Below are 26751 nucleotides of genomic sequence, written 5' to 3' on the forward strand. Positions count from 1 at the left end.
TCTATCATTGAAATTCTAAGAAGCGGCTAGGGTGATAGATATCGGCTTGGAATCTTTCACTTGGAGCAAACGCTCCGTTATGCAATTAATCACGTGCTCGCCATCTCGCGCTTCCTATGCATCATGAGTACAATCTAGGCAGCTGATCGAATCGATTTTCAAGACGGAAAGAGAAACCGCCGAGAGAGATTCCGGCTAAAGGAAATTTATTCTCTTTTGATGTTAATCGCAATTTTTTTTTTTTTTCGTCAAACGTTTAAGATATAATATATTTTATTCAAAGGTACTTTTTTTACTAGAATTATTATTTGTGTCATGATTTTATCAAAATAATCAATTTGTTAAAATTATTTGTTTGATTATCATTTTATTTATCTCAATATTTTACAAAACAGAGTATTTTTACTAATGTATAATATATATATATATATATATATATATATATATATATATATAATTATTATAAAGTATTGAATTTACTTCGCATAGATTGAAATAAACTAAAATATCACGGACATGTAACATCAATTCTACACGAACCAAGAAATCGAAATTTGCCAAAGACCTTGATATTAAATTCGGAAGAGAACATGAATTAAAGAAACACGCGACACCGCATTATGTAAACATATAAATTATTCGTCAATCTTCATATCTCTTAGCCTTGAAGATTACTATCGCTTCTCTCCTTAATGCAAATCTATAAGCAGTTGTGTTATGATGATATTCCGATTGTACCCGTAGATTTTGTTTGTTGATACAGTTGTTGGATTGATTAATCGCTTGAGACTTCTGTTATACAAAGCTGGTATCCGAATTATCAGAATCATTTTTTTTTATATTTGCTCAATTGTATTTGTGGGGCAAATTTATGTAACAAAGAAATTTTTTGTTTTTTTTAAGTAAGCACTAATTTAATTTTTTAAATCTAATTTTTAATGATTTATTTGACTTAAAATATTTTGCAGAGATGTTTCGAGATGTTTTTTTAAAAATTCTAAACCTTTGAAATATTTATATATAATTTATATATAATATTACATATAATTTAATATAATTTGTATATTTAATTTGTATATATAATTTATATATATATATATATATATATATATATATATATATAATTTATATATAATTTATATGTAATTTATATGTAATTTATATATAATATTTATATACATTATTATATAAAAAATTAAATGCAATTTATCTTTTGTAACAATTTACAGGACAATGAATAATCAATTAATAACTGTTACTTATTTTCTCTTATACATTAAAATATCACTGACTTTATATAATATTAATTAAATGTTATAAATGTTATTAACATAAGTTTAATATTATATAAGATATCACACAAAATTTATTAAATAGAATTTTTATTATATTTATCAAATATCAGAAAAATAAAACTATATAAAAGTTATTTACACAAAGTATCCTAAAAATATCTGGATGCTTTTTCTTTTAAATCTCTTTACAATATTTTTTTAGACACTTTGCGTTGCATTTAAGATTTGATCCAACATTCACGTTATTCAACTATAACTAATTTTTATGACTACAAAAATTACTGCTGCTTAAAATATTCTTTCCTGTAGAGAGATTCCTAAAGACCTGTTTCTTTCTTCAAATATAGAGACATTATAGTGTGTATTTTACAATTGCTTGTATTTTACAATTTGCTTGTCCTCTTTTTATTTTTGAATTTTAAAACGCGCGGTTTTGCGAGACGATTCTTCAAAATGTCATACACGCAGCATGAGTAAAAAGAGACCAAATCGGGAAGACATCGGCGAAGTCTCGTCACGTATGTTTTTGTGATTCTAGTAACTAGAATTTCGAAACTATTTCGTATTTCTTGTGTCGCCGTTTGCCAAGTCGCGTGCAAGAGTGAGCTTAAGACAACCACGTGAACTTTTGCGTCATAACTGGCCCAGATCCAATCGGATTAGATTCATATTTATAAAGCGTGCTGGTAAACTTTGTTCGCTCAATGCATTGCACGAAGAAGACATGCCATTACTGGTGAGATAAAAAAAAGAGAGATCGGTTAATGGAAAATAATATTGAAACCTGATGGAATCATACACACATAGAACTTTAGCTAAATAAGGGATTACACAAATTACAACGGTTTAGTGAAGGATACAATAAAATTCCTGAGTTGCAAAATTGAGCTTAATGTAATGAGTGTATTAAACAAATTCTTGCAATCTCATACTGTCGCAGGATCAATTACTTCGACTGGGGCCACCATTCTTCTTCTTCGTTTGCAGTGCGCAATGCTGGGTAGCGGCTTATTTTTGCACTTCTTCGTCCATCCTTCCCATGATTTAAATCCTTCCTGATCGAAAATCTTTTTTCCGCACGCGATGTCGTCCTGAATATCGTCATTGAGAAAGTCCTCGCACCGCTTGAAACAGATGCCACCTTTACGTCCTCTCGTGCACCACTTAGCGCTGTTGATTTGAAGGATACCGAAGGAATAGCTGGATGCTGTCTTTGGACCAGTCATTAGCGCCGAATTCAGGCCACTTTCGCTTCGCATCAGGCAGACCCAATTGCTGATGAAGCTTTTACTGATTTTAGCTCGCTCCAGCTCCTTTACGACTTCACATTCTGTGAATATCTTTCCCTCTACTGGCGAACGAATAGCTACGATCGTCAGGATAAACATGATCATCCACAATTCTCTCATCCTTCAACGATTATCTGCAGCCAAGGCTGCCTTGAAGCAATTAGTACCTTGCTTTTTAGACTTCTCGAATCACTTATTGAACAATTTAAGGGAAGAAATTAAAATCCTTTGCTGTTTGATTTTATCCTTCGACAAATTTAGAAACTGAAACTTAATATTCTGCGATTTCCTAGGCAGAGGTTTTTGCTCCGGAAGATATTGCGCAGCAAGATAAAGATGTTCTTCTATTAGCTGATCTGATGCAACACTTTAATGATTCCTGAATCGTAGCTTGTTTGCCGTGGATTGACATATGATATCGATAATATCATACAATTAAGTATGCAAGTGGCTGTTTGGAATGCTTTTAATTACTCGTCGAGCGACTTTTCTGAATAATTTCGCGTCTCTTCGTTCAAAGTTGATGACCTCTCGTGTTTTGATGAATATAACGCGGCACAAAGAACTGACGATCGCACTGAGAATTCGCGCGGAAATTTGTCTTATAAATGCGCCGTCTACCGCGAACGATTGCAGGCGGCCTTGAGCTTGAGCGATACGCTATTATCTACCAACGCCGTAATAAAAACCGGAGCCTCTGTTTTTCCGTCTTCGCGCATGGTTTTGTGTATCGCGAAGGTTCTATGAATTCTGCGTCCGAAGATCTTTATAGGTAACTACGTGATATAAAAACAACATTCTCAATGAGGTCATTAGCACTTTTGTTTAAAGACAATCTTACAAACACAAGACGTGAATATTGAAGATGCGCCATCAATCTCTTCTCTCGAGAATTTCACCGAAATTCTCTATACATGAATTTCTCGAGATCCTATAATAATAATAACAAAAAAATAGAAAATTACAAAAATAAGAATTATAAAAACTATATATAAAGCAAACATCTCGATTTGTGTTACATCGCATCTTAATTAAATTTTTTAGAAAAGAAGAATTTTTTACATATTATTATTAATCGAAAGAGAAAAATTATTTTTTATCAGTTCTTAGAGAGCCTTTGAGAAAATATACTTAACTGTCACTGTACCGGTATAATTATTATGATTAAATTCATTACTCGCTGAAGTATGAGCTGTGCATTATTCAATGCGCTTTAACCGTGCACTGTGATATATAAAACACTATATGTGCAATATATATATATATATATATATATATATATATATATATATATATAATTATATAATATTATATAATTATATATAATATTTATATTCTCACATATTCTAAATCACAATGTCAAAATTCTCGATATCTCGCAATACGAAAAAAATCGCACCTTTTTTTGCACAAGTATGTTATAACTTGTCATATTATCTATTGCGATTCTAACTTGCTTATCATTCATTTTCTGTTTTCCTAAACGCCATTCGCGAAATTCTCGTAACTCCTCACTTACAATCTGCGGGATAAGACACTTATAACAATACCTTCACAGACATTATCATAACAGTTGACGATTCATAACTGCGTTCTAAATTGTCATGTCGTTTTCTATTTTTATGGTGTAACGTATCACATGAGGAAAGTTGCGTCATTTTACCGAGAAGAGATATTTCGGTACTATCTCTATTGTCAAACGCATCATATATTATAAATTATCACTATTTACCATATTTCCAGCTATTTGCTTTCTTCCTTTTTTTTTCAAAAGCTACTCGAAAGCTCGATAAGTTATCGTTTCTTCGTGTCGAGCTAACACGAGATCAATTCTTTTCTAGCTTTGTTTTCTAAGTAAAGTTTGACTTTCTTTCCATTACAAAGTTCCCCGAAAGTTATAATATCTCCAGACATTTTTAGTCAAACGTTTTGAAATAAACAGCAATTTAATAAGTAAGCATGCGCATTTATTTTATATTTTTTCTTCGAAAAGATAAAAGTCTACAAAAAAATGTCATAGAATATCTAGAATATTAACTAATTAGATCTTTTTATGATATTAATGCTGTTACAAGAAAAACTGGAGAACGCAAAAAGATGCAACTTCAGCAATTCATAGTCAATATTCTGATAACACGCTAGCAAATCGCTCAATATTTCTTCTCGAACTTTACATTTGTACACGATAAGAGCTTTCAATATTTAATTCATCATACATTAAATATTTAATTACGTGCTATTAATTTATTTAAAATTTATTAATATTTGTGTCTCATTATATTCGTTTAAACAAATTAAATAATTAAATTTAAATGAATTTATATATCATATTTTATTTTGGAAGAGTGACAAAAATAATAATGATGTTATTACTTAACATAAGAATTTTGTTCAGTAAAGCATGAGTATTATATTTTGATTATTGCAAAGTCTTTTACCTGTGAATATATGTATATAAAATACAGCACACTGACAAAGTATCTGCATTTACAGATCAATAATACATAAATTTATGGAAACAAATTTATAAAAGGCACGATAATATCACATTTACTCATAATATTTAACTTATTTTCTAAGCTGATGATTTTATAAAATATGTGTGTGATTATGTTTGATTCCTATAAAAGTATTGGCAATTGCAACTGTATACGATATCGGTTTATTTTTAGTGATTATTTTCTCGACAAAAAACATCAATTGACGGTAAGAATATAATATCGTTATATAAGCGGTAAAACTGGTAACGCAACTTTGATTTTATCGCCACTTAAATATGTTGTAGAGAAGATTCTTCTAAGCCATTCTGAGGCATTGGTTTAGAAGATATAACAAATAAAATGTTAAAAAACTGTTTCACAGTTTTTTTAATGCTTTTTCTCAGGTATTATAAATGTAAATAATATTAAAAAAAAATGATATATATAATATAAAAAAAAATAAAGTTTGTGTACTTAGTGTAGAGCAGACGAAAAAGTTTGTTTACTTTTATAGAAAATAATTACATGGTTATATTTTGCCAATATAATGTGTTCCATTTATTTCTCACAATTTGTTAACAGCTTTCAATATGCAACTACACGAATTTGTGAGTCTTATCTTAGAAAATATTATTTATTGAATACGTAAATGGGGAAGGGGCTTCGCTCTTCTTCCTGCATCTCCATCCCGAAAAAAACTAACCTAACCCAACCCAACTTAATTTTTAAAACTCAAAATAGATTTGGGTTAGGTTAGAATTTTTTGGGGGGGATACAGGAAGAGACGCTGCCGACACGAAAATGTCATAAACAGTTTTTTTTTAATAAAAAAAAATAACAAGCTATACACAGCATACACATATTTTGATGTCAAACTTCAATTTGTTATATCTTCTAAACCAATGACGTCTCTCACTTATTATTTTTTGAGAGAAATTACTCAGAAGAGCCTTCTCTACAACATATTTAAGTGGCGATAAAATTGGAGGTGTGTTACCTTTTATGCAGTTTTACTACATAAACTAACAACAAAAAATTGAAAAAATGTTTTTGCACATATACAAAACTACAATGACTTTGGTGATTTTCATTGACTCTTTCAGATCTATTCTTTCTGAAGATCACATTCTATTCTTCTGAAGATCATTCTGCGTGATATCTTTGTTTCATAATCAAAACTTTGACAAATGTATTCTCAATCAAAGCTTTGATAAATTATATACATTTTGCCATACAGTTAAACATTAAATTGGATTAATTTTTATTTGTTCATCTCGTACTCTCTATTTACAATGCTTAAATAATGATGAAATATTCTGGCACCGAAGTTCAGAGCGTCCGATAATCGACACATTATAATATACCTCATGACTAAAGCCACAAAGCGTAACGAGAAAAATATTTTTTAATGGGATGCATATTATTCATGGGTCCCTTATAATTTATAATAAAATTAAACTGTTTTCCAGAACAAAATCTTTTTCGACAGCCCATTTTACAAATTTTCATTTATCACTTTCATTTCACAGATTCGTCGATTAACCAGCAGGATTGGTCCTCTTTTGTCTCCTCTCTTTGGCAAAGCGCAATATGTTCGGATCGGCGTAAATCATATCAGCCAAAGTCTCGACCCCAGCATACGTATCAGTCTTGGATCCAATGCACATGGACAACTGCAGGCTAGAAAGCTCTCGGCTGCATTCTATTTCGTGATACACGTGCACTAGGTGCCTATCCGCCGCCCTGAAGACATCGAGGTCCGATTTTACCGCCTTCTCGAAGAAGTCCACATCCTCTTTACCCCATCCCTGAATGGAGAGATCCAGACCGCCCAGGGTACGATAATCTCTCTTATACAGAGAGACAATTCCGAAACCGTACTGCCTCCAGTGTCCGGAGATCTCGTTTATAGTAAATTTGTCCTGTTTCCCGGCATCACCGTAGACAATCTTAGGATCATATTGGCTGAAAACGATCGGAAAGTACATTCTCCGTCCTGATAATGTATTCAATCGTATCCTGTTCAAAGCCGAACTCGTGAATACGATGTCCACATCTATGAACAGCATCAGATCGTCAGCCTGTAGTTTTGATACGCCCAAGTCTAAGGCTCTGGCTCTGGAAAAGTCCCCGGAAATTGGTAGAATCTCTACGCTGGCAGTGCGATATTTGTACTTGAGCTGCTCGATCAGATCTATCGTTTTATTGAAAGAGTTTTCACTCTTGTGCTGGTAGAGTACGACGAGCAGAGACGTCTTCTCACCGTTGGTCAAACAGATGTCTTCGTAATTCTGAAGAAACCTTTGAAAGATTTCGTAGCGACCTGACAGAGGTACGATAAAGTTGATGGTCTTGTCTCGTATAGAATCTTCTTCCTCTGAGTTGAAATTGAGATTTAAAAAGCCACCGTGAAATAAACCGTGAATAGACTTGTCATCTGATTTCTGACGAGACTGGACTTCGACACCATTTACTGTCTCGCGTATTTCTAATCCTGCAAGAATATATAACATTGAAATAATAATTTTATTAGGTAAGTTTATCAGGTAAAGTGCTTAAATACTATTAAAATGTTATTAATTAATTATTATATTTTAATATGTTGTTAAAAATATTTGTTTACACACGTGAACTGCAATCAGTATATACGCGTTAGATTGTGTAACTACATTTTAAATTTTAAATTTAAATTTTAAATTTAAAAAACATTTTAAAAAACATTTTAAATTAAAAAAAAAACCAGAATGATTAAATTATAATTTGCTAAAATATTATTATTTTTTCAAGAACTGGATAAAACTTTAAATCTACTTCGTAGATTTTAATGCTAATTTTTTAGCCTTTTAAACAATGTTGTTTAAAAGGCTAAAAAATTTTTAACTCAAATATTTTTACACATATATATTATACAATTTTTTTTATTTAATATGAAATGCAGAAAAATTATTTTACGTGAATATAAAATAGTCGATTAATTTTCCAAATCAGTTAGATGTATCAGAAACTTTACAAGAATGTTTTTTTAGTTACGACACTATAAGATTCTAACGTGTATATAATTGCAATAAGAAGTACGAAAAATCTCAAAATATAAAATATAAAAACGTCGTGGAAGTACCAGTGAAATGTTGATGGAGATAAACGTGTCGTCTAACGGGAAGAGTGACTTTCCTACCCCGATACTTTCGATAGACTAATAGAAGATCTAATATAGTGTCGGCCCCGTAAGAGTTCACCCTTCTGTATCCATAAAGGGCCGATCGTTCCTCGACAACGCGGCCGCGCTGCCGCGAATAAGAATTAATGGAGGCCATGACCTCTCTTGTGATGTCTTCCAGACCCTCTTTGATGTCGCTATGAATACGTCGCCTTGGATTGGAATCGGTCAAACTATATTCCAGCCTCGAAAGGAAGTCCCACGGAATCACTTCGTCGCTCGTCGTCGGTTTGAACGAACGTAGACTCGCTGGCACACCTGCGCAAATAAGATTTTATTTAACAAATCAATGAATTTCCGGTTTTCTTAATTAACATCAATTGTCAAAATTGCGTCCTTTAGAAATGCATCACAAAATAAAATTTAAAGTTGATAAGTAGATAAGAATTCTTAAAATGTTCAATAAAAATTATTTAAAATTTATTACAACAAATTTTGTTCTTAATAATTGATACTTAATTATATATTATCATGTTTTGTTACGCAAATTATTTACAAAATTCTTATTTTTTTACTTGTAAAAGGTACAAAATTATATTAAAATAATTTTCTAATTCAAAGTATATAAACTTAATTTCACGTGATCAATTTTTCTTTCAAAATTTCTTGCAAAAATATTTTATGCTTTATTTATGAGATTTAAAATTAAAAACCAGAGAATTTTATGTTAAATCTTGAAGATAGAAGATGATAAATGTCAGCTTTATTTCTGACATTTTCAATCGATCATTTTGATATTAAATTGCAAATATTTTATTAAAATTGCATTATTTTATATAAATCAAATACAGATATAATAAGATTAAAATTCACAAAGGATTAATTAGGAGAGGCTAATGAGTGTGGTATCTTCTCAAATCTTAATGTTCTTCAAATCGCAAACACAACTGCAATTCTATTGGAACGTTATGTTCATTTCCGTTTTCAGACGGTTAATATAAATTTATAGCAAATTTTTAAAAGAGTATACAAATATTTTTTTTTTAAATGTTTAGAAAATTTAAGGAGAGATTATTCTGTACAAAACAAAAATCTGAAAAAGCTTTGTTTTAGAGATATACACAGATTGTTGAAGAAAAAATTAAAAAATGAAATTTTTTCTAAATAATTCTTTAAAGTAAATATCTCTCTCTCTCTCTCCCTAAAATTTTTTTGAAAAGTGCACCTAAGCAATTATTTAATCTTAGCAGAAACTTGATTTCTTAATGCACTGGCATATTTTTAGTGTGAAACTAAAAATTTTGTTTTTAATTATCTAAAAAATTAAAAATTTTGTTTTTAATTACCAAAAAAATTAATTATACCTAAAAATGGCAACAATAATACTATTCCAAAACAACACATGTTGACATGAATTTCTTATTTTGAATTCTTGGGGGATTTTTCCTTAAATTCTTTTAACATCTCTTTAAAACACTTTATACGAGAATTATGTAGGTATGCTCTAGTAACTGCATAAATCTGCGAAGGAAATAGAACATAGAAGTGATTGAAATAATAATAATAAATCTCTTTCAATCATTTACGTTGAAGTTGCAAAATGCTCATTTTATGTCCTATATTATTTGATTGGCCATCAATTTGCATGAGCTCCAGTTCTATGTATATATGTGTTTGTGTGTGTGTGTGTGTGTGTGTGTGAGAGAGAGAGAGAGAGAGAGAGGAGATTTATCAATAAAAATTGTTTAATTGATTAACAAGGACACAATTACCCATACTCATACACACACACACACATCTTAACATCATTAACTTAATCGATTTTCAGAGAGAGAGAGAGAGAGAGAGAGATGTGTATTTTTCAAAGATTGAAACGTTATTGCAAAGAAATATGAATTTTTATTTCTGTGAATTTTATGAATAAAACAAGAATTAATTTAAAAATTTTGAAATATTTTTTTATCATTTTCTCTTGCCAACATATTGCCATCACTTAACAATGTATAGTTTTGAATACCAAATTAAAAAATTGTTCTAACATTTCTTTTCTTTTCTTTTTTAAAGTTTTAACTAAAGTTTTTCAAAAATTACAATAAAGATATGCATAAATACATGTTACATATACATTAAACGACAAAGAAAACGGAAAAACGAAATTCAAGGATTGTAAAACGTATCCTTGACTGCAAAGATAAGAAAATCGCAAGATACTTTCGTAAGATACATAAATTCAGATTGAGATTTGTAATCCATATATTTGTCGTGGGGTTATTCTATGGCAAAGGCAAGAACAAAACACGGTGAAATGTAATACGAGAAGATGCAACGCGATGATAAATACAAAGTTATGCATCGCGATTTTCTCCCGTCTCTCCGCAAGATTGCATATCCGGTTTCAAATAGGTTTATAATACCTTCGTCCCTCTCTCTCCTAGAATTATTATTTGATGCGGTGTCCCGTGGTGCAGTATATAGTTACCCATGCACGCGCAGTGCAAATGCGGAAGCATTAATTTAATAGCGATATGCAGTAAAAGTTATATGAGATGAAAAAGTGTGCGGGTCATTATCATTCTCAAGATATCTCGCACATTCCTGCGAAAGATCGCAGGATTGTTGTTAGAGGGAAAATAATGACTTAAACATTATGCAAAAGTGTGTAGCATAAATATTGCAACACAAAAAATTTATGAGATGAACCATTGTTATTTTTTAGTCATATGATTGTGAGCTTGTAAAATGTTGTTTGTAAAGTTTATTTACAAGTTTACTCTTGATTATATGCAATTTAAATAAATCGAAAATAAATCGATAAATGTATTTAAAAACAAGTAAAAGATTGTGCAAATTAGAAACTCGCACATTGTTTCATCATAATTTTATTTTCTTCTCTTTATAATATCAGCAAAAATGTTTCGTAAAAAAAAAAAAATAAATATTTAGCCCGACATCTCAAAAGTTAGAGCAACCACATCATATTATTTTCATGAAACTTCAAAATTTCATAAAAAAATGAACTCTTTCATCAATTCTCATCAAATTCAATACCAACCATCCTTCAATGATATTCCATTCACGAAAAAATATTTAGCCCGATATCTTAAAATTTGTGAAAATTAAAGCGTGTACAGACATTTATTGAAAAATTTAAAATTTCGTAAGAAATAAAACCTTTCACCAATTCTCATTAAATTCAATACCAACCATCCTTTAATGATATTCTATTCATATGAAAATATTTAGATCAATATCTCAAAATATGCGGAAGTTAAAGCAGCAACACCCTTTTTTTTTTTAAATTCAAAATTTTATAAAAAACAAACTACTTCACCGATCCTAGCCAAATTTAATACCAATCAACTTTTAATGATACTCTATTTATATAAAAAAATTTGGACTGATATCTCAAAATTTGAGGAAGTTAGAACAACCACGTCTTTTTTGTGCACATACACATATACATACACACATACGGACATTTTGTAAAAATGTGATTATTCGACGTTTTAGAACATTTTGAATACATTGGCATCAAAAAAAAAAAAAAAAAAAATTAAAAAAAATTTTTTTTATGAAAACAAAGCTTTCTCTATGAGAAAGCAAAAAATAGATCAGAGTGTTTTTTTAGATTGCAAAGCTTCGTTTTTTGTACCGTGAAGCTATTATATAATACTAATTGTTTTAAAATGTAAAAATTTCATAATCCGCAGATACTTTTATAATCTGAAAGGCAATACTTTTTAGTTATTTAATGTACTCGCGGTACAAGTTCTATAGTTTCTTTTTTTATAAGCTGTATGATATACATATAGATGCATACACGACGTACAGTTCGGCTTTTATAGCCGGCTTGCGATAGCGGAAGCGAGAAATCACCTAGTATGTCCGTGTCGCCGGGGTAATCTTCGGAATTAGAATCAACCGGAAAAAGACGTACACCATCCGCTATTTCGTAATTTCTTAAAGTTTCAAGGTTGACTCCCAATTCCTGGCTCATCGTATGAATGTCTCTATGCAGATGAATCCTCTCTTGTTGCAGGTCTTGTATTCGCAGTCCCTGTAAAATTTTACCAATTTAATTAATTAACATGAAACAGATATTCTGCATACTACGTAAGAATAATTTTAATATTAACGATACAGCTATAAAAATAATCTCTGTATCAAAAATACAATTTGAGAGAATCGAGAACAAAGTGATTCTTTTTCGCATCGCTCAAGCAGCTTTGCTTGTTACGCATGTAACGGTTGTCAGATTATTCTACAGTTACGGATAAGTAAAATGTGAGCAGTTTTTTTCTGTAATTATATAATGATTATCATAATTATAATACTTGACACTAACTCTTATGTAATTGTGCAGCCTGTACATGTGAGGCGGATTTTTTACAGGATGCAAAGTAATGGCACGGTGAACTTCCTTTTTCTTGAGATTTCCGGTAAACGCCTGAGACCCGCTGCTGTTGTGATAAAGAATGGACTGCATCTACGACAATAGGTGGATTGCGTGAGTGATGAGTTTAAAGATACAATCGTGCCTATTTATTGATTAATTGTTTTTATTATTTTTTTTCATGGCAACCATTAAAGTCAATATATCTTTTAAAATGGTTTAAAATATGTTTTAATATATTTTATAATAATATGAAAATATCTTTTAATGTATAATTTTATAATAATTTATAATAATTATAATGATTTATAATAATTTTAAAAATCAAGGCAAAAATATTACCTGATTTTTATTTGCAATTTCAAAAATCATATATTCTTCCATATCTTTCAAATTTAAATAAATTAAATAAATACATAACTTTAGAAAAATTCCTTAGATAAGTATAGATTGCGTGAGTGAAGAGTTTAAAGATACAATTGTGCCTATATTTATTGCAGCCTAATTATTTTTATTATTTTCTTGTTCATGGCAGCGATTAAAGTCAATATATCTTTTAAAATGGTTTAAAATATGTTTTAATATATTTTATAATAATATAAAAATATTTTTTAATGTATAATTTTATAATAATTTATAATAATTATAAAGATTTATAATAATTTTAAAAATCAAGGCAAAAATATTACCTGATTTTTATTTGCAATTTCAAAAATCATATAGTCTTCCATATCTTTCAAATTAAATAAATACATAACTTTAGAAAAATTTGTTAGATAAATATGGATTGCGTGAGTGAAAAGTTTAAAGATACAATTGTGCCTATTTTTATTGACGCAGCCTAATTATTTTTATTATTTTCTTTTTCATGGCAGCGATTAAAGTCAATATATCTTTTAAAATGGTTTAAAATATGTTTTAATATATTTTATAATAATATGAAAATATCTTTTAATAAATAATTTTATAATAATTTATAATAATTATAATGATTTATAATAATTTTAAAAATCAAGGCAAAAATATTACCTGATTTTTATTTGCAATTTCAAAAATCATATGTATTTTTCCATATCTATAAAATTTAAATAAAATAAACAAATGCATAACTATAGAAAAATTCCTTAGATAAGTAATTAAATTCACGCGGAGAAAATCTTTTGTGCCAAAACTTGCTCTCCCTCTCTCATTCGATAGTCCTCGATCGACGCGTTGGCCGAAACTAGTTTAAGAAGGACAAATTACTCGATTGAATCGCGTTCTCGCTTAATCATCGTGACAATGGTATCGCGTCTGTCGATTCCACGGCTGTATTAGTCCGCCACGAATGTCTGAATGCACGCACAAGCGAGCCTCGGCAAATGGCAATTAGCACGAACAGAAGTGGAGTTAAAGTGCGAACTTTCTGTCTGTGTGTACACTCTACGACATACAATAATAATTATTAAGAACATTCGTTATTGTGTGCGCGATGTCTCGCCCGAAATATCGAACCCGCGAAGCGTGTTAATTAGTTCGATACTGGGTGTGGTGGTCTCTTCGTCTCACAGAATTAAGTCAGCGATTCTTGAGTTAACGACAAGCATCTCTTAACATCGTTTGGCTCTAAGTTGATGCGAAAAAAAATTCTGGCGCTTTAATTCCCCATCCCTGCCACTCTATTCATGAAATATGAATTTTCCCAATTTTTCAGATAAAAATCAATAAAAAAACGAAATATAATAATTAAAAATTTCTGAGATATTTTTTACTATTGATTTTTAAATTGATTTTTTTATATCAAAAATTTATTCATATTTAATCTAATTATGTATATATATTTTTCATATTTATTTATATATTTTAGCAAGAAATACATTTTTTATATAAATGCAAATCGACATTAGATTTTTTTAAGTTACTTATAGAATCTTCTGTATACACTTCCGATAAATCGCGATTCCATCAACAGAATAATGCTTCTTTTAAGATACGCGTGTTTTATGAATCCATTTCACGGAACACCGTGAAGGAAATTTAATAAGATCTCATTTAGATCACTGATTTAATATTTCATTCAACTTTCGCTATCGCCAAGACCCCTAATTTCGCGGAATTGACGCCGCAGCTCTTTGTTGATCTTTCCGACGTCCTCAATTAGACGCAGCAACAAAGGCATTGCCAAAATCGTAAATCCCTTATCGAATCTCGCGCACGCTTCGATCAATCAATCGCGGCGCGCATTAAACGGGCAAAAATTGCCAGCGTGCAAACATAGCGTTGCGTAGGCGTAACTTGCATGTCGCAAACACGTACTGATTGTTAAGTGTTTCGACCTTACGTCGAGTGTCAAGACGGGAACGAATAGTTCTCCAGGCAGTAGGTTAGCAGGCTACGATTTGTTCGGACCTTAACGAGTAACATCCTCATCTCCGTGCACTTTACCTTTCGTCCGTCGTAACACCACCACAACGCGTGTATGTCATATCGAGATGCACCCACGCAAGTGCATAGGAAATCATATTTCATATTGCGTTCGTAGCGAAACGATACTATCGTGTTTATCTTTCTATGTGTATTTCAGATGAATATACTAAATAATAATTATTATTTTTTTATTATTTATTATTATTTTTTATTTACTATTATTTATTATTATTTATTACTATTATTTTTTATTATTTTTCTATCGTTGATAAATGTATTATATTAAATATTATATTAAATATTATATTATAATATATATTAAATAATATATTAAATATTATATTATAATATATATTAAATATTATATTATAATATATATTAAATATTATATTATAATATATATTAAATATTATATTATAATATATATTAAATAATATATTAAATATTATATTATAATATATATTAAATATTATATTATAATATATATTAAATAATATATATTAAATATTATATTATAATATATATTAAATAATATATTAAATATTATATTATAATATATATTAAATATTATATTATAATATATATTAAATAATATATTAAATATTATATTAAATATATACGTGTATCTTTTTCAATGTCAATTTGCAATTTTGAAATTAATATATCCGTTTGGAGAAAGCCAATGAATATATTCGGCGATTAAAAATTATTATACAATTTTTCGTAAAATAAACACATTACACAGTTCTTGTTTTATCTCAAAATCTGTATCTTTCTTTTTTGATGATTCGCGCATCAATTTTATTTGATTATCGCGACATGCGTCTCGAAGGTTCAAGCACTTCGTGGCGCAAATTGTTACTTAAGCGGTACGACCGAGTGTCAAGATGGAGAAGAATGGTCTTGATTTGGCCACTAGGTTAGCAGGGTACGATTCACTTTTACTTAACGACTAACATCCTCATCTCTGCGTGCATCGTACCTTCTGTACCTAATCCGCCTAATGGCATACCCGGGCTGCATAAGACGCATGCATGGAGTATTTAAACCGGTGAATGTACAACACGCTAGGTGTACACCCGTTATGTGAGCATTGCGCTCTAATTCCCGATTATATAACTCATTACTCATTACATCGAAATCTGTTATTTAAACGGTGAAAAAGAAAATTAAAATTCTTTCGCATAAATATCCTGAGATCACGCGAAGAAAGGCGTGAGAAAATCAATTATCTCAATTAACGAAATGAGCGTGTATTATCAAGACATCAGGAAATTAACAAAAAAAAAAAAAATTATTTGATTGCTACTGACAGTTCATTGTGACACATGTCTAATCCGCCGTGCACGCATTAATCAACAAATCGTTAGGCGTTTCTGCGGGTTCGTGCACGCAAGGGAGCCTATGAGACGACGAAGAAAGAACGACGAAAATAACTTCAGTATCGTGCGACAATACAACGGACAAAATAGTCTGATGGTTTGTAGAATTCCGAGAGTAACAAGAAAAGCCCTGCTGTATATAATGTGTATATCCTGTTAACTTTTATGAATACAATAGCAGAATTACATTAATATTGTAATTGCAAATTAAATTGATTAAATTTTGCACCAACTGATTTATTTTTTTTATCCGTTAAATATATCACAATTGCTATCGAGATTTCATTAAAATTACATTATCGTCTCAATTATAAAAAATAGACGGTGTCAGTTAAATATGTATGAAATCAAGGTGCAATAATGTTTTGGTAATCAACAAGAGATAGCATTTAACATGTACTTTAGGCGATAAGATAAAAAGTATACGAATTATCTATCTGCGTGCGATATGACGCACAATATTCTCAGTAACAAAATGAATGAATCGATAGACTGCGATGTATATATGCTCTCTAATTTATTTTATTTTGATTTGACTTATAAATAATTATTTATTTTTTTTATTCGAGAAGCTTATCTTCTTGTCTTAAATTTATATTTCTGACAAAAACGACATTTTTGAGTTATCAGGAGAGTTTGTCATAATTTTTGAAGGTACTATTTTTAATATTTTAAACTGTAATGTATATATGCTTTTAATATACTTTAATATATTTTATTTTATTTTTATTGACTTATAAATAGTTATCTATTTTTCTGATTCGAAGGATTTATCCTCGTCTTATATTTTTGCTGCCACATCTTTGAAATTTTATCAAAAGATTTTGTCATAGTTTTTGAAAATATTTTGTTTTTAAATATTTTAGACTGCAATATATATATATATATATGCTCTTTAATTTATTTTATTTTATTTTTATTGACTTATAAATAGTTATTTATTTTTTTAATTTAGAAAGCTTATCTCCCCGTCTTAAATTTATATTTTTGACAAAATGCAACATTTCTGAGCTAACAAGAAATTTTTTGTCATAATTTTTGAAGATAATTTTTTAAAATATCTTTAAATCTTTTTGAAAGATGAGATTTGAAGAAGATAAATTTCTCTCATGAAAAACTATCTCTTCATTGTACTTTACCGCTCTCGTTTGTTTGTAAATAAATATTCTCTTATCTGTTACGTCTTTTATCTGTACACGATTACATTAACTCTCTTTTCCATACCCATCACAATCGAGAAACGATACCTCGTAACTCCAAGTACAGGGAATCCCCGCATATTTCTTCACGCATCTGCCAAGCTCGACGTCCTCGTGTGTGGTGTACAAATGGCGCAGGCAGTATTTGATATGCGGTACAATCCTCCCGAGTGTCTCTCTGGACAGCACCACTCCGGGACCACCCATGCAGAAATTCTCATCGTACTCCAATGACAGCAGCCCGAATTCTTCCGAATTGCCTCTGCCGGCTTGTCCGATGTACATCGCCCTTCTAGAATCGACGGATCTCAGCAGCTTCTCCAACCGATCTGTCCTTACGTATACATCGTCGTCCGCTCTCAAGAACCACTCGAAGCGATCGCCGAAGTTGTTCCACATGTACTCCAACATCATGAAAGATTTCTTCTGCGGCGGATAAGTGTCATCCACTCGTGGAAGCGGCACCAATGGTAAATCGGGGCAGTTTTCAGGTACCGTCGAGGATTCCGACGAGAAGAAGGCTATCTTGCCGGGTAACTCCTTGCCCCAGCTTTCATAGACGGCCTTGGCTCGAGTGTCCAAGTACTTTTGAGCCGTCATCACTCCCACAAACAAGAGACTCGTGGTGGAGCTGTTGATTCGTTCGTCGTCCTTTAATCTCGGCATGTTTCGAACCGATGCTTTTGGCGGTGATCGTAAACCGGGCATGGAGGTCCAGATGGTGAACTGTTGTTGTTTATTGGAGACAGTCAGGCGGTAGCTGAGGATCAGAAAACCAAGGATCAGGCCTACAAAGAGGCCCAGAAAGGCGCTGCCCAGTCCACGCCGTTTCCGCATCACTGGATGGTACGTCACCTCTCCCATTTGCTCTCTTTAGAGGTCCCTGGATCCTCGGTCGGATTCATCCTCGTCATGGCGCCAGCGATTGCCGATTCAGGTATAGTAATTAATCTTGACAGAGAATATCCTTTGGGCAATCCCATCGTTCCAACCGTTGTTAAAATGGAAGGACTTTCTTCAAGATGTAGAGCATCTGTGAATAAAATCAGTTACATTATTTTAGATAAAATGCGTTTACATTATTTTAGATATTAAAATGTAAAAAAATTAAATTATTAAAAATTATAAATAAATAATAATTAGAAATTATAAATAATTAAAAATTATCTTTTTTTTCATATTTTTTATATTATTCTTGTTAATCTATTTCCTCTCTCTCTCTTTTTAAGTAGTTGTATTTTTATCATTATATTGTTTCTATAATTTTCTGGGTAAATATTTTAAATCTCTTTGCATCAATGAGAATAAATATTAAAATGTAAGTTTTTTACGTAAATTATTCTTTATATTTTAAAAACAATTTTTAGCAGTTATTATAAATTATATATGTGTAATATGTATTACAATTATTATGTAAAAGATACATTTACGTTTTTCTATATTTCATTATAAATTAGTATATCGTTGGAACAGATGGCACACGGTCTTGAAAAAAGGAGAAGCAATCTGTTTAAACTCTTAAACGAATTCTGCGAAAAACCTTGATTTACGTTTCGTGTTATTCGTAAAGTAAACTTTGGCTATTTGAACTATACGTTTCTCTTCGCGAAGCTGCCGCTTTTAGTCGATTAGTCATTCTTTTTTTTATTTAAAAACCGCAAACATAATTATTCCCGTTGCATCAATATCCAGTAACGAATCAATAATTATAATGAATAAATATATAAAAAGGTCATAGCAAAACTCACATTAAATTTTTGCTTCAAGTTGAAGAGAATCGCCATATCGTGCCAGTGATCTCGTAGAGATTACGCGATCGAAATGCGATAATCTAAAAGCACAGGGAATTAAAAATCTTAAAACGAGTCATTGGAAATTAACATTCACGAAGAATTAAATTCAATATGTACAGCTACATGCGGCTTTGAAAAACGAGGTCGCAAGCGTGTTAAGCAACGAAGAGCGACTCAAATCGACGTCAGCAATTAATACCCAGCCATTTTTCACCATCAAGCATTATTTGCGATGAACGCTTCATTATAACATCAATCACGATATCAACAGAAGAATACATTATTTTTTTATAGTAGCTTGATCTTGGTAAAGTAAAGTCAATTAGTACTTAAGATAAGATCCCATCATTCCGATTATATTAATCCATCATGCTTTATTTATTATAATTATTTACTTATTTACTATATTCTTTTTTATTTCATTCTTTATGCGATTGATTATCACGCAAATATCATGTATAATTTACAATCATTTTTTTTTAATTTGAATAAAAAGCCTCAAGTCTTAATGCAATTGCCTCTGTGTTGCACGAAAACGATACAGATTCGAGAAAAGTATTTCTGCCTAATTAGATACTTAACTCAGTGACCTGCGATAAAGAAAATGAGAACAAAGCGGGCTTTATGTACATATATATATATATATATATATATATATATATATATATCTAGAAAGTCATAAAATGTATAGCCGGCCAAATGGTGTGTCCAGAAATGAGAACCCGACGCCGTTACGAGACTTTGTTCAGCGAATTAAACGCGCCGATTTCTTCGACGATTCTCGAATACGATATTCCGTTGGCGAATCCGCAGACCACTAGGGTATATAAATATTTTATATTATATCCATAATTAATAACTGGATTTTTATCAAATATTTTTATGGGGTTTGAATTATGCGTCTTTTTTCCACCTGTCACTTTACTCGTACAAATGTTTGTAGTCGGAAAAGAAAATTATTTGGTGATGAAAACATTTTTTCAGCAAGCAATTTTACGATAGGCATTGTTTGCGGACACTTTTTTTGTTTCATTTAAGAGATAACCAAAAACTTGGAACGATTTTCACCGCAAAGTTTAAAAGGGACGATGTATTCGTTCCTTTGTTTAGAGAATCCTTCCTAAATCGCGCATCCCCAACATCGTTATCCCAAATTTATTCCCTCCCAAATCGGCGTAGACAAAGGCTGGATTGTTGGCGAAACCGGTTTTCAGGTCGACTAATATATATGCGTGCGCATATCGACAAAGTAACTGTCAGAAATGAATTGCTCTTCAACGATTTTTTGCAATCCCGTCCAGCCACAAAGGTCGCACGTAAATTCATCAGTTTCCTCGCTCGTGTCATCGCGAAAGAATAATTTTAAGAATCTTTTTCGAGCATCTTGAGAGAATGTCAAATTAACATAGAATATATTATGTACACTTTTACGTAATATTTAATGTAACGCGCGGCGGCAATTTTTCTGACCTGACTCTTCGATGATATTTCAGATATTCCAGGGTCGATTCTTGAAAAAAAAAAAAAATCAAGATAATACTCCCGATAGATAATTGAACTTGTGTAATAATACTCTCTTCGCTAATTAATTATTTATAAGATCGTGACCGCCTATTATCGTCGATTGTTCCTAAGTTACTTTCGCACGCTTGTTTCCGTTCACACGTGTTACGCAGGAATTATTAGAGAGAGGGACGCGTAAATTGCTCTTAAAAATTCCTTCAAAGGTCAGTTAACTTATGCTTACGTTAGGCGGCAAACGAATACAAATTCGCTCTAATCTAACGCTCGATCAACTCGTTTTTCTCATATTTATTAAATTATTAAATTTATTTTCGCACATTTATTAAATTATTCACGAATAATACATTTTAAATCATTTTCCAGTTAGACTTCTCATTAAAGAAGCACACGATATATTTTTTATAATTAAATATCGCATGCATATTTCACTCATTTATGCTTTGTAATACAAGTTATACAAAAATTATTAATTATATTAATTCGCACATATTACATAGTTTTCAGAAAAAAAAAATTAAAATTTTGCACAGAAACATCACCACCAATCTCGCGTTTAAAATCACCAACTGATACCATAAATGTCAAAAGGCACAAACAATTGGTTGTAAGAATTGTGGAAAGAAAATGCCGAGTATCGACAGCATTACTCTTCCCGTGCTTACTTCTTCCGGTATTACGAGGAGAAAAACATGCTGGTCAGATGCGAGAACCGTTATGATCAAAAATCAACGCGCTCTGTCGTCGAAAAGAAGCTGCGGAGTAGCCGTAGATGCGGTAATCGCGATTTACACGCTCGACCTTTCAGATCCACGAAAATCCCGGTGTTCGTCCCGTTAAAGGATACGCTCCGGAGTGACGTGCACGAACGAACTCGAGTAGAGGAACTTAAGAAAGGCGGGAGAACCGGTTTAAGCCGAAAGTCAGAGTCGAAGAGCGCCGCTAGATCGTGCTCGTTCGGAGCACGCGGCTGATTAAAGGAGGAAGCGATGGTATATCGTGTGCATTTTAGGTCAAGGTGGCCCTTTAAAATGCAAATTGCCAGCATAGCAAATGCCAGATGAAGACGAAAAAGCGAGACCGGAAAAGGAAACGATAAGTAAAACGACCCACATCGAACGATACCGATTGCTCCGAAAATTTAACATTAATATTTTAATATTTAATTATAAAAAGATTAGTACTTTATATATTTAAAATATACTTAATCATACGTAAAAAAATATCAAAGTTTATTTTCCATTAACAATTGAGAAATTGAGAAATAGGAGCAACGAATTTCGTGAATTTTTTGTGATGTTTGTGACGATTTCTCGTCACCAAATGAGTCTGCGTTTAGAATGTTTTGACTGTACAAGAGTAGCTTTAAAAAAAAATAAAAACATTTCTTACTTTTATATTGTTTAAAAAATCAAATAAATAAATCCAGATTATTAAATATTAAAAATAATTAAAGCATCACAAAATAATATGATTTTTAATGTTTTCATTAAAAAACTAATTGTAATTAATATCTTTCCTAATTTATGACAAAAACTTTCGATTGTGAATATCATTGAAATCACTCAACTGCAAAAAAACAAAAAAAGAAATTTGCAGAAAGAAAGAGAGAGAGAGATACTATTCTTCTACAATTTTTAGTAAATAACTTTTAAATGAGTGGATCTAAATCAAGTATTATAAATATTTATTAATTTCCTTAATATATGTGTAAATTTTTATTTCATTGGCAATGTTTTTTCTTTATCAATAAATGTGTAAATACGCAATTTTTCATACAAATAGTAACTTTAAACTTAAATAATTTCGTTAAGAAATTTGCAGGTTTTGCACAGATATTCAGAAGAAATAGTAGAACAGTCAAAATTTTCAATGGTTTAACATATGACATATACATGTTTGCGACTAAAGGAAATAATTCCTTTATGATTACGTAAAGATCATATGTCATATGTCATAGGCTCAGATTATCAACAATCAGTTTTTATAAATGCCAATTGGTAAAAGTAGTGAAATAAATTACATGACAAAATTAACCGTAAAGCAAAATTTTTTTCCAGTTCTACAGTTACTCCAAATTAATCTTTCCTTATTCGAAATTAAATTTTATTATTTATACGTTTCAGAGCTCTATATAAAATTATAAACTCATATACATATTAATTTTGACATTAGTTAATTTTAGAAGAAATATGAAAATTATAAAATAAAATTAGCATCGCAAATTAAATTTACATCCGTATCAGTTTTAAATATATCTATCTCGTAAAAAATAACTGTAGACTGAAAAGAAATTTCGCTTTTTATCGTCCTTCTCGCAAATATTTCTAAAAATCCCTCCATAAAAGACGGTAATCCGCACGTCAAGTGACATTACTGGAAGATCATGTTCCACGCATGTGGAGCTCTCGTTGAAAGCAGTTGGTAGCAACAAAACGACCGGGTGTCTGGAGACTCATCGCGGTTAGTCAGCCGCGAAAATCGTCGGCTTACATTAACGACGGTGATGGTTACACGCCCTTCAGAGCCGCCGTAGTCGGCTTGCCGAGAGGAGGAGATGAGCCTTCCTCGCTAATTGTTCCCACAGACGGCAAGACGCAGAATTGTTCGTCGGCTGACCGCAGATGACGAGTAAGACCAGATTGTCGCGGTCATGGCAAGGAATCGAAGATACGAGAGGGGAAGATTCGATCCCGACCGGTGAGCTGGACGACCGAAGAGAAGAAGTCATCGACTCTTCTCTTCCGCGGCTCGGGGGACACGCCGTCATTCGATTTCATTTCTCATGCTCCAGCATGGATCTTCGTGGCAATACCACCGAATTTAATCTTATCGGCTAAATTTAAATGGATTTTTTCAAATGACTTTCTCGAGACGCCGGAACATATTTTCCCCGGTGATTGAGATGTGCGATATAAGAGTTTGATTCCAACTTGAAACTTTGTGTAATCTATATTATATAATTTTAATTCTAATCCAATTTTAAAGTGAAGGACGTTTTAGCGAATAGAGATATGGAATACTATTTTAGTATCGTTGAAGAAATCACATACTAATTTAATTTAATGATATAATATAACATTTAACATTTAATATTTAATATTAAATTATTCTCAATTTTTTATACACTAATATTAAATTTTAATACTAAAATAATATTAAATATTAAATTTAATATTAAAAATGTAATATTAAATATCAAAAATTTAATATTAAATATTAAATTTTTAATATTAAATTTAATATTTAATATTATTTTAATATTAAAATTTAATATTAAAATTAAGAATTATTATATTGAGAAAGTACATCAATTCTGATTCACTGCATCGAAGACATGCCAGTCGATCATGTCATTGATTGAATATAAGTAGCAATAAATTAATAGACACCAAAATCATTGCATTATAAAGAACTTGTTTATAAAAATTATTGAAAAAAAATACATACATTATCTATATAAAGTCCATTTTCTTAAAAAAAGATACAGTAAGCTTATTGTTTTATTTTTAATCATTACATCATCTTTGCGTTTCCGTGAAACATATGCACGTGAACAGAGGCAAAAACAAATATCTCTTTCCAAGAACTTACTTTTTAGAACATCACCAAATTTTTTTTTTTTTTTGTCAATGCCACCCACACTGTTTCCGTCCGCGCACGTGGTGGCTCTCGCCTTTCATGACGAAAAACGTCGTGCGCGCGTTATATTTCGTTCCACCAGAAATCACAAAATCGAATCCAGTTCACTCACGGACGACACTTCATGAGCCCGAGTTTTGATCGTCTCTTTTTTTTTAATAATTCAATTTTAATCAGACCCTTTTTAACTTATCGTTGCTCTAAGATTTAAATAAAGAAAAAAAGAAGTTTCTAAAAAATTGTAATAAAAAAGAAAATGTTGCACTGTTTTATAGAAAAAAAAAAAAAAATTATCGCTTTGTTTTTTATACCAGGGAGCACACGCGATAAAAATTTTTAATAAATTAAAAAAAGCTACTAAAAAATATATATATTTTATTCACATGTTATAAAAAGAGAAACAACGATTGTGATAAGAATATATCATTGTTTTCCTCTTAATTATTAAATGTCCTGTCACATGTTGAATTGACGCGATCGGAGTCTCGGATCTAATATTCATATTAATTTTAATAATCGGAGAAACTTACGGAGGTGCTGGCTGTAAAGTATCCTCGTCCACGCCGGAAATGTGCGATCCGATTAAAAACCGGCGCGGAAGCAAGCGGCCGCGACCGCTTTTCAAATTGGGCCGAGACGCGTGTTGCGAGCAGCAGGATGCCACCGCCGCGACTGACGAGAGGGAAGCCAGAACCGGCAGAGCTACGGCAAGGCGAGCGGAGCGAGCGTGGAGGAGCGGCTGAACCGATCCGATGGGTCGAACGCGAGGAGCTTTACGAGCGATGGGACGACGCGGCTCCCTCCTCTCCAAACCGCTTTGCATCTCGGCCTGATGGTAATATGTTGTTTGCAAACCGTCGCCGAGAGCCCACTCCTGACCTGACCTCCTCAATCTTCGAATCTTCCTCCGGCTCTTTCTTCGTTCTTGTCAACCCCGAGCTGTTGCCGAAAGTCCGCCCCGGACTTTTTTTGAAATACATTATCCAGGGTTCGGAGCGGCGTAGAATGAATCCGGACACCAGGATTTTTGTATCAGCTGACGATTAAATGGATGTTTGGGATTTTTCAAAATTTTGAACGCCAAGATTTGAATATTCTCGAGTATTTTCTGCACGTATTCGAGGTTTGTTTTTCTTTAGCGAAAGGAAGAGCGTCATTCCTCACTCATTTTCCAATTTCAGGTCATCCGATATTTTAGTAATTAGTGTCAAGTTCAAATTCTGGTAAAGTCTATTTTAGATTGATACCAAATTTCACAAAAACATATGTGCCTTTTGTGTATTTGCTGATATTCTGTAAAACTAGCCGATCTAATTTAATTACGCTCACGTTTCGTGTAAAACTGAAAAAAAAACAAAGAGAATGAAAATTGAGAAGATGAAAATTGTGCAAAGAAGAAGTTTGCTTCCTCATCATTTTATTTTATTCACAAAACTTAAGCTCGCGGATTAATGCAAGCGAATTTTTCAATTTTAGTTTTCTCATAGAGAAAGATATTTCAAAAATTTCAAAAGTTAAAGCGTGTACAGACATTTCTCAAAAAATATAAAATTTTATAAAAATTAATTAAACTAAATTAAAATTTTATAAACCTTTTTCCTCCACCAAATTCAATACCAATCATCTTTTAATGATCCTCTATTTACGTAAATAAATTTAATCCGATGTTTAAAAATTTGCAAAAGTTAAAAAGTATACAAATATTTCTCAAAAAATACAAAATTTTATAAAAATTAATTAAACTAAATTAAAATTTTATAAACCTTTTTCCTCCACCAAATTCAATACCAATCATCTTTTAATGATACTCTATTTACGTAAATAAATTTAATCCGATGTTTAAAAATTTGCAAAAGTTAAAAAGTATACAAATATTTCTCAAAAAATACAAAATTTTATAAAAATTAATTAAACTAAATTAAAATTTTATAAACCTTTTTCCTCCACCAAATTCAATACCAATCATCTTTTAATGATCCTCTATTTACGTAAATAAATTTAATCCGATGTTTAAAAATTTTCAAAAGTTAAAAAGTATACAAATATTTCTCAAAAAATTCAAAATTTTATAAAAATTAAACCTTCCACCGATCTTCACCAAATTCAACAGCAATCATCTTTTAATGATACTCTATTTACGTAAAAAGAAATTAACCTAATTTGCAAAGGTAAAGCGTATACAAGCATTTCTCAA

The 26751-nt window shown here is 31.2% G+C and overlaps 2 protein-coding genes across 5 annotated transcripts; both read right to left on the reverse strand.

Moving 5' to 3' along the window:
- Window positions 1-347: 347 nt before the first annotated feature.
- Window positions 348-3162, reverse strand: LOC126851348 (lysozyme-like). The gene is made up of 2 exons (XM_050595229.1): window positions 2156-3162; window positions 348-2028 (listed from the first exon to the last, which is right to left on the reverse strand). Exon 1 carries the CDS (start codon window positions 2702-2704, stop codon window positions 2222-2224), a length of 483 nt encoding a protein of 160 aa, XP_050451186.1. The 5' UTR covers window positions 2705-3162; the 3' UTR covers window positions 348-2028; window positions 2156-2221.
- Window positions 2899-25238, reverse strand: LOC126849913 (chondroitin sulfate synthase 1). 4 transcript variants are annotated; one of them, XM_050592311.1, is made up of 8 exons: window positions 25088-25238; window positions 19350-19432; window positions 17650-18634; window positions 12567-12707; window positions 12098-12278; window positions 8183-8539; window positions 4317-7558; window positions 2899-3515 (listed from the first exon to the last, which is right to left on the reverse strand). In XM_050592311.1, the coding sequence occupies exons 3-7, from the start codon at window positions 18463-18465 to the stop codon at window positions 6603-6605; spliced, it is 2451 nt and encodes an 816-aa protein (XP_050448268.1). In that variant the 5' UTR covers window positions 18466-18634; window positions 19350-19432; window positions 25088-25238; the 3' UTR covers window positions 2899-3515; window positions 4317-6602. The 4 variants fall into 4 exon arrangements, with proteins under 4 accessions (XP_050448268.1, XP_050448257.1, XP_050448288.1 ...); XM_050592300.1 differs by having other exon boundaries at window positions 3984-7558; XM_050592331.1 differs by lacking the exon at window positions 25088-25238 and adding an exon at window positions 21581-21747 and having other exon boundaries at window positions 3984-7558.
- Between the last annotated feature and the right edge of the window lie 1513 nt (window positions 25239-26751).

The sequence above is a fragment of the Cataglyphis hispanica genome, chromosome 1 (genome assembly GCF_021464435.1).
Source record: "Cataglyphis hispanica isolate Lineage 1 chromosome 1, ULB_Chis1_1.0, whole genome shotgun sequence".
Classification (NCBI taxonomy): Eukaryota; Metazoa; Arthropoda; class Insecta; order Hymenoptera; family Formicidae; genus Cataglyphis; species Cataglyphis hispanica.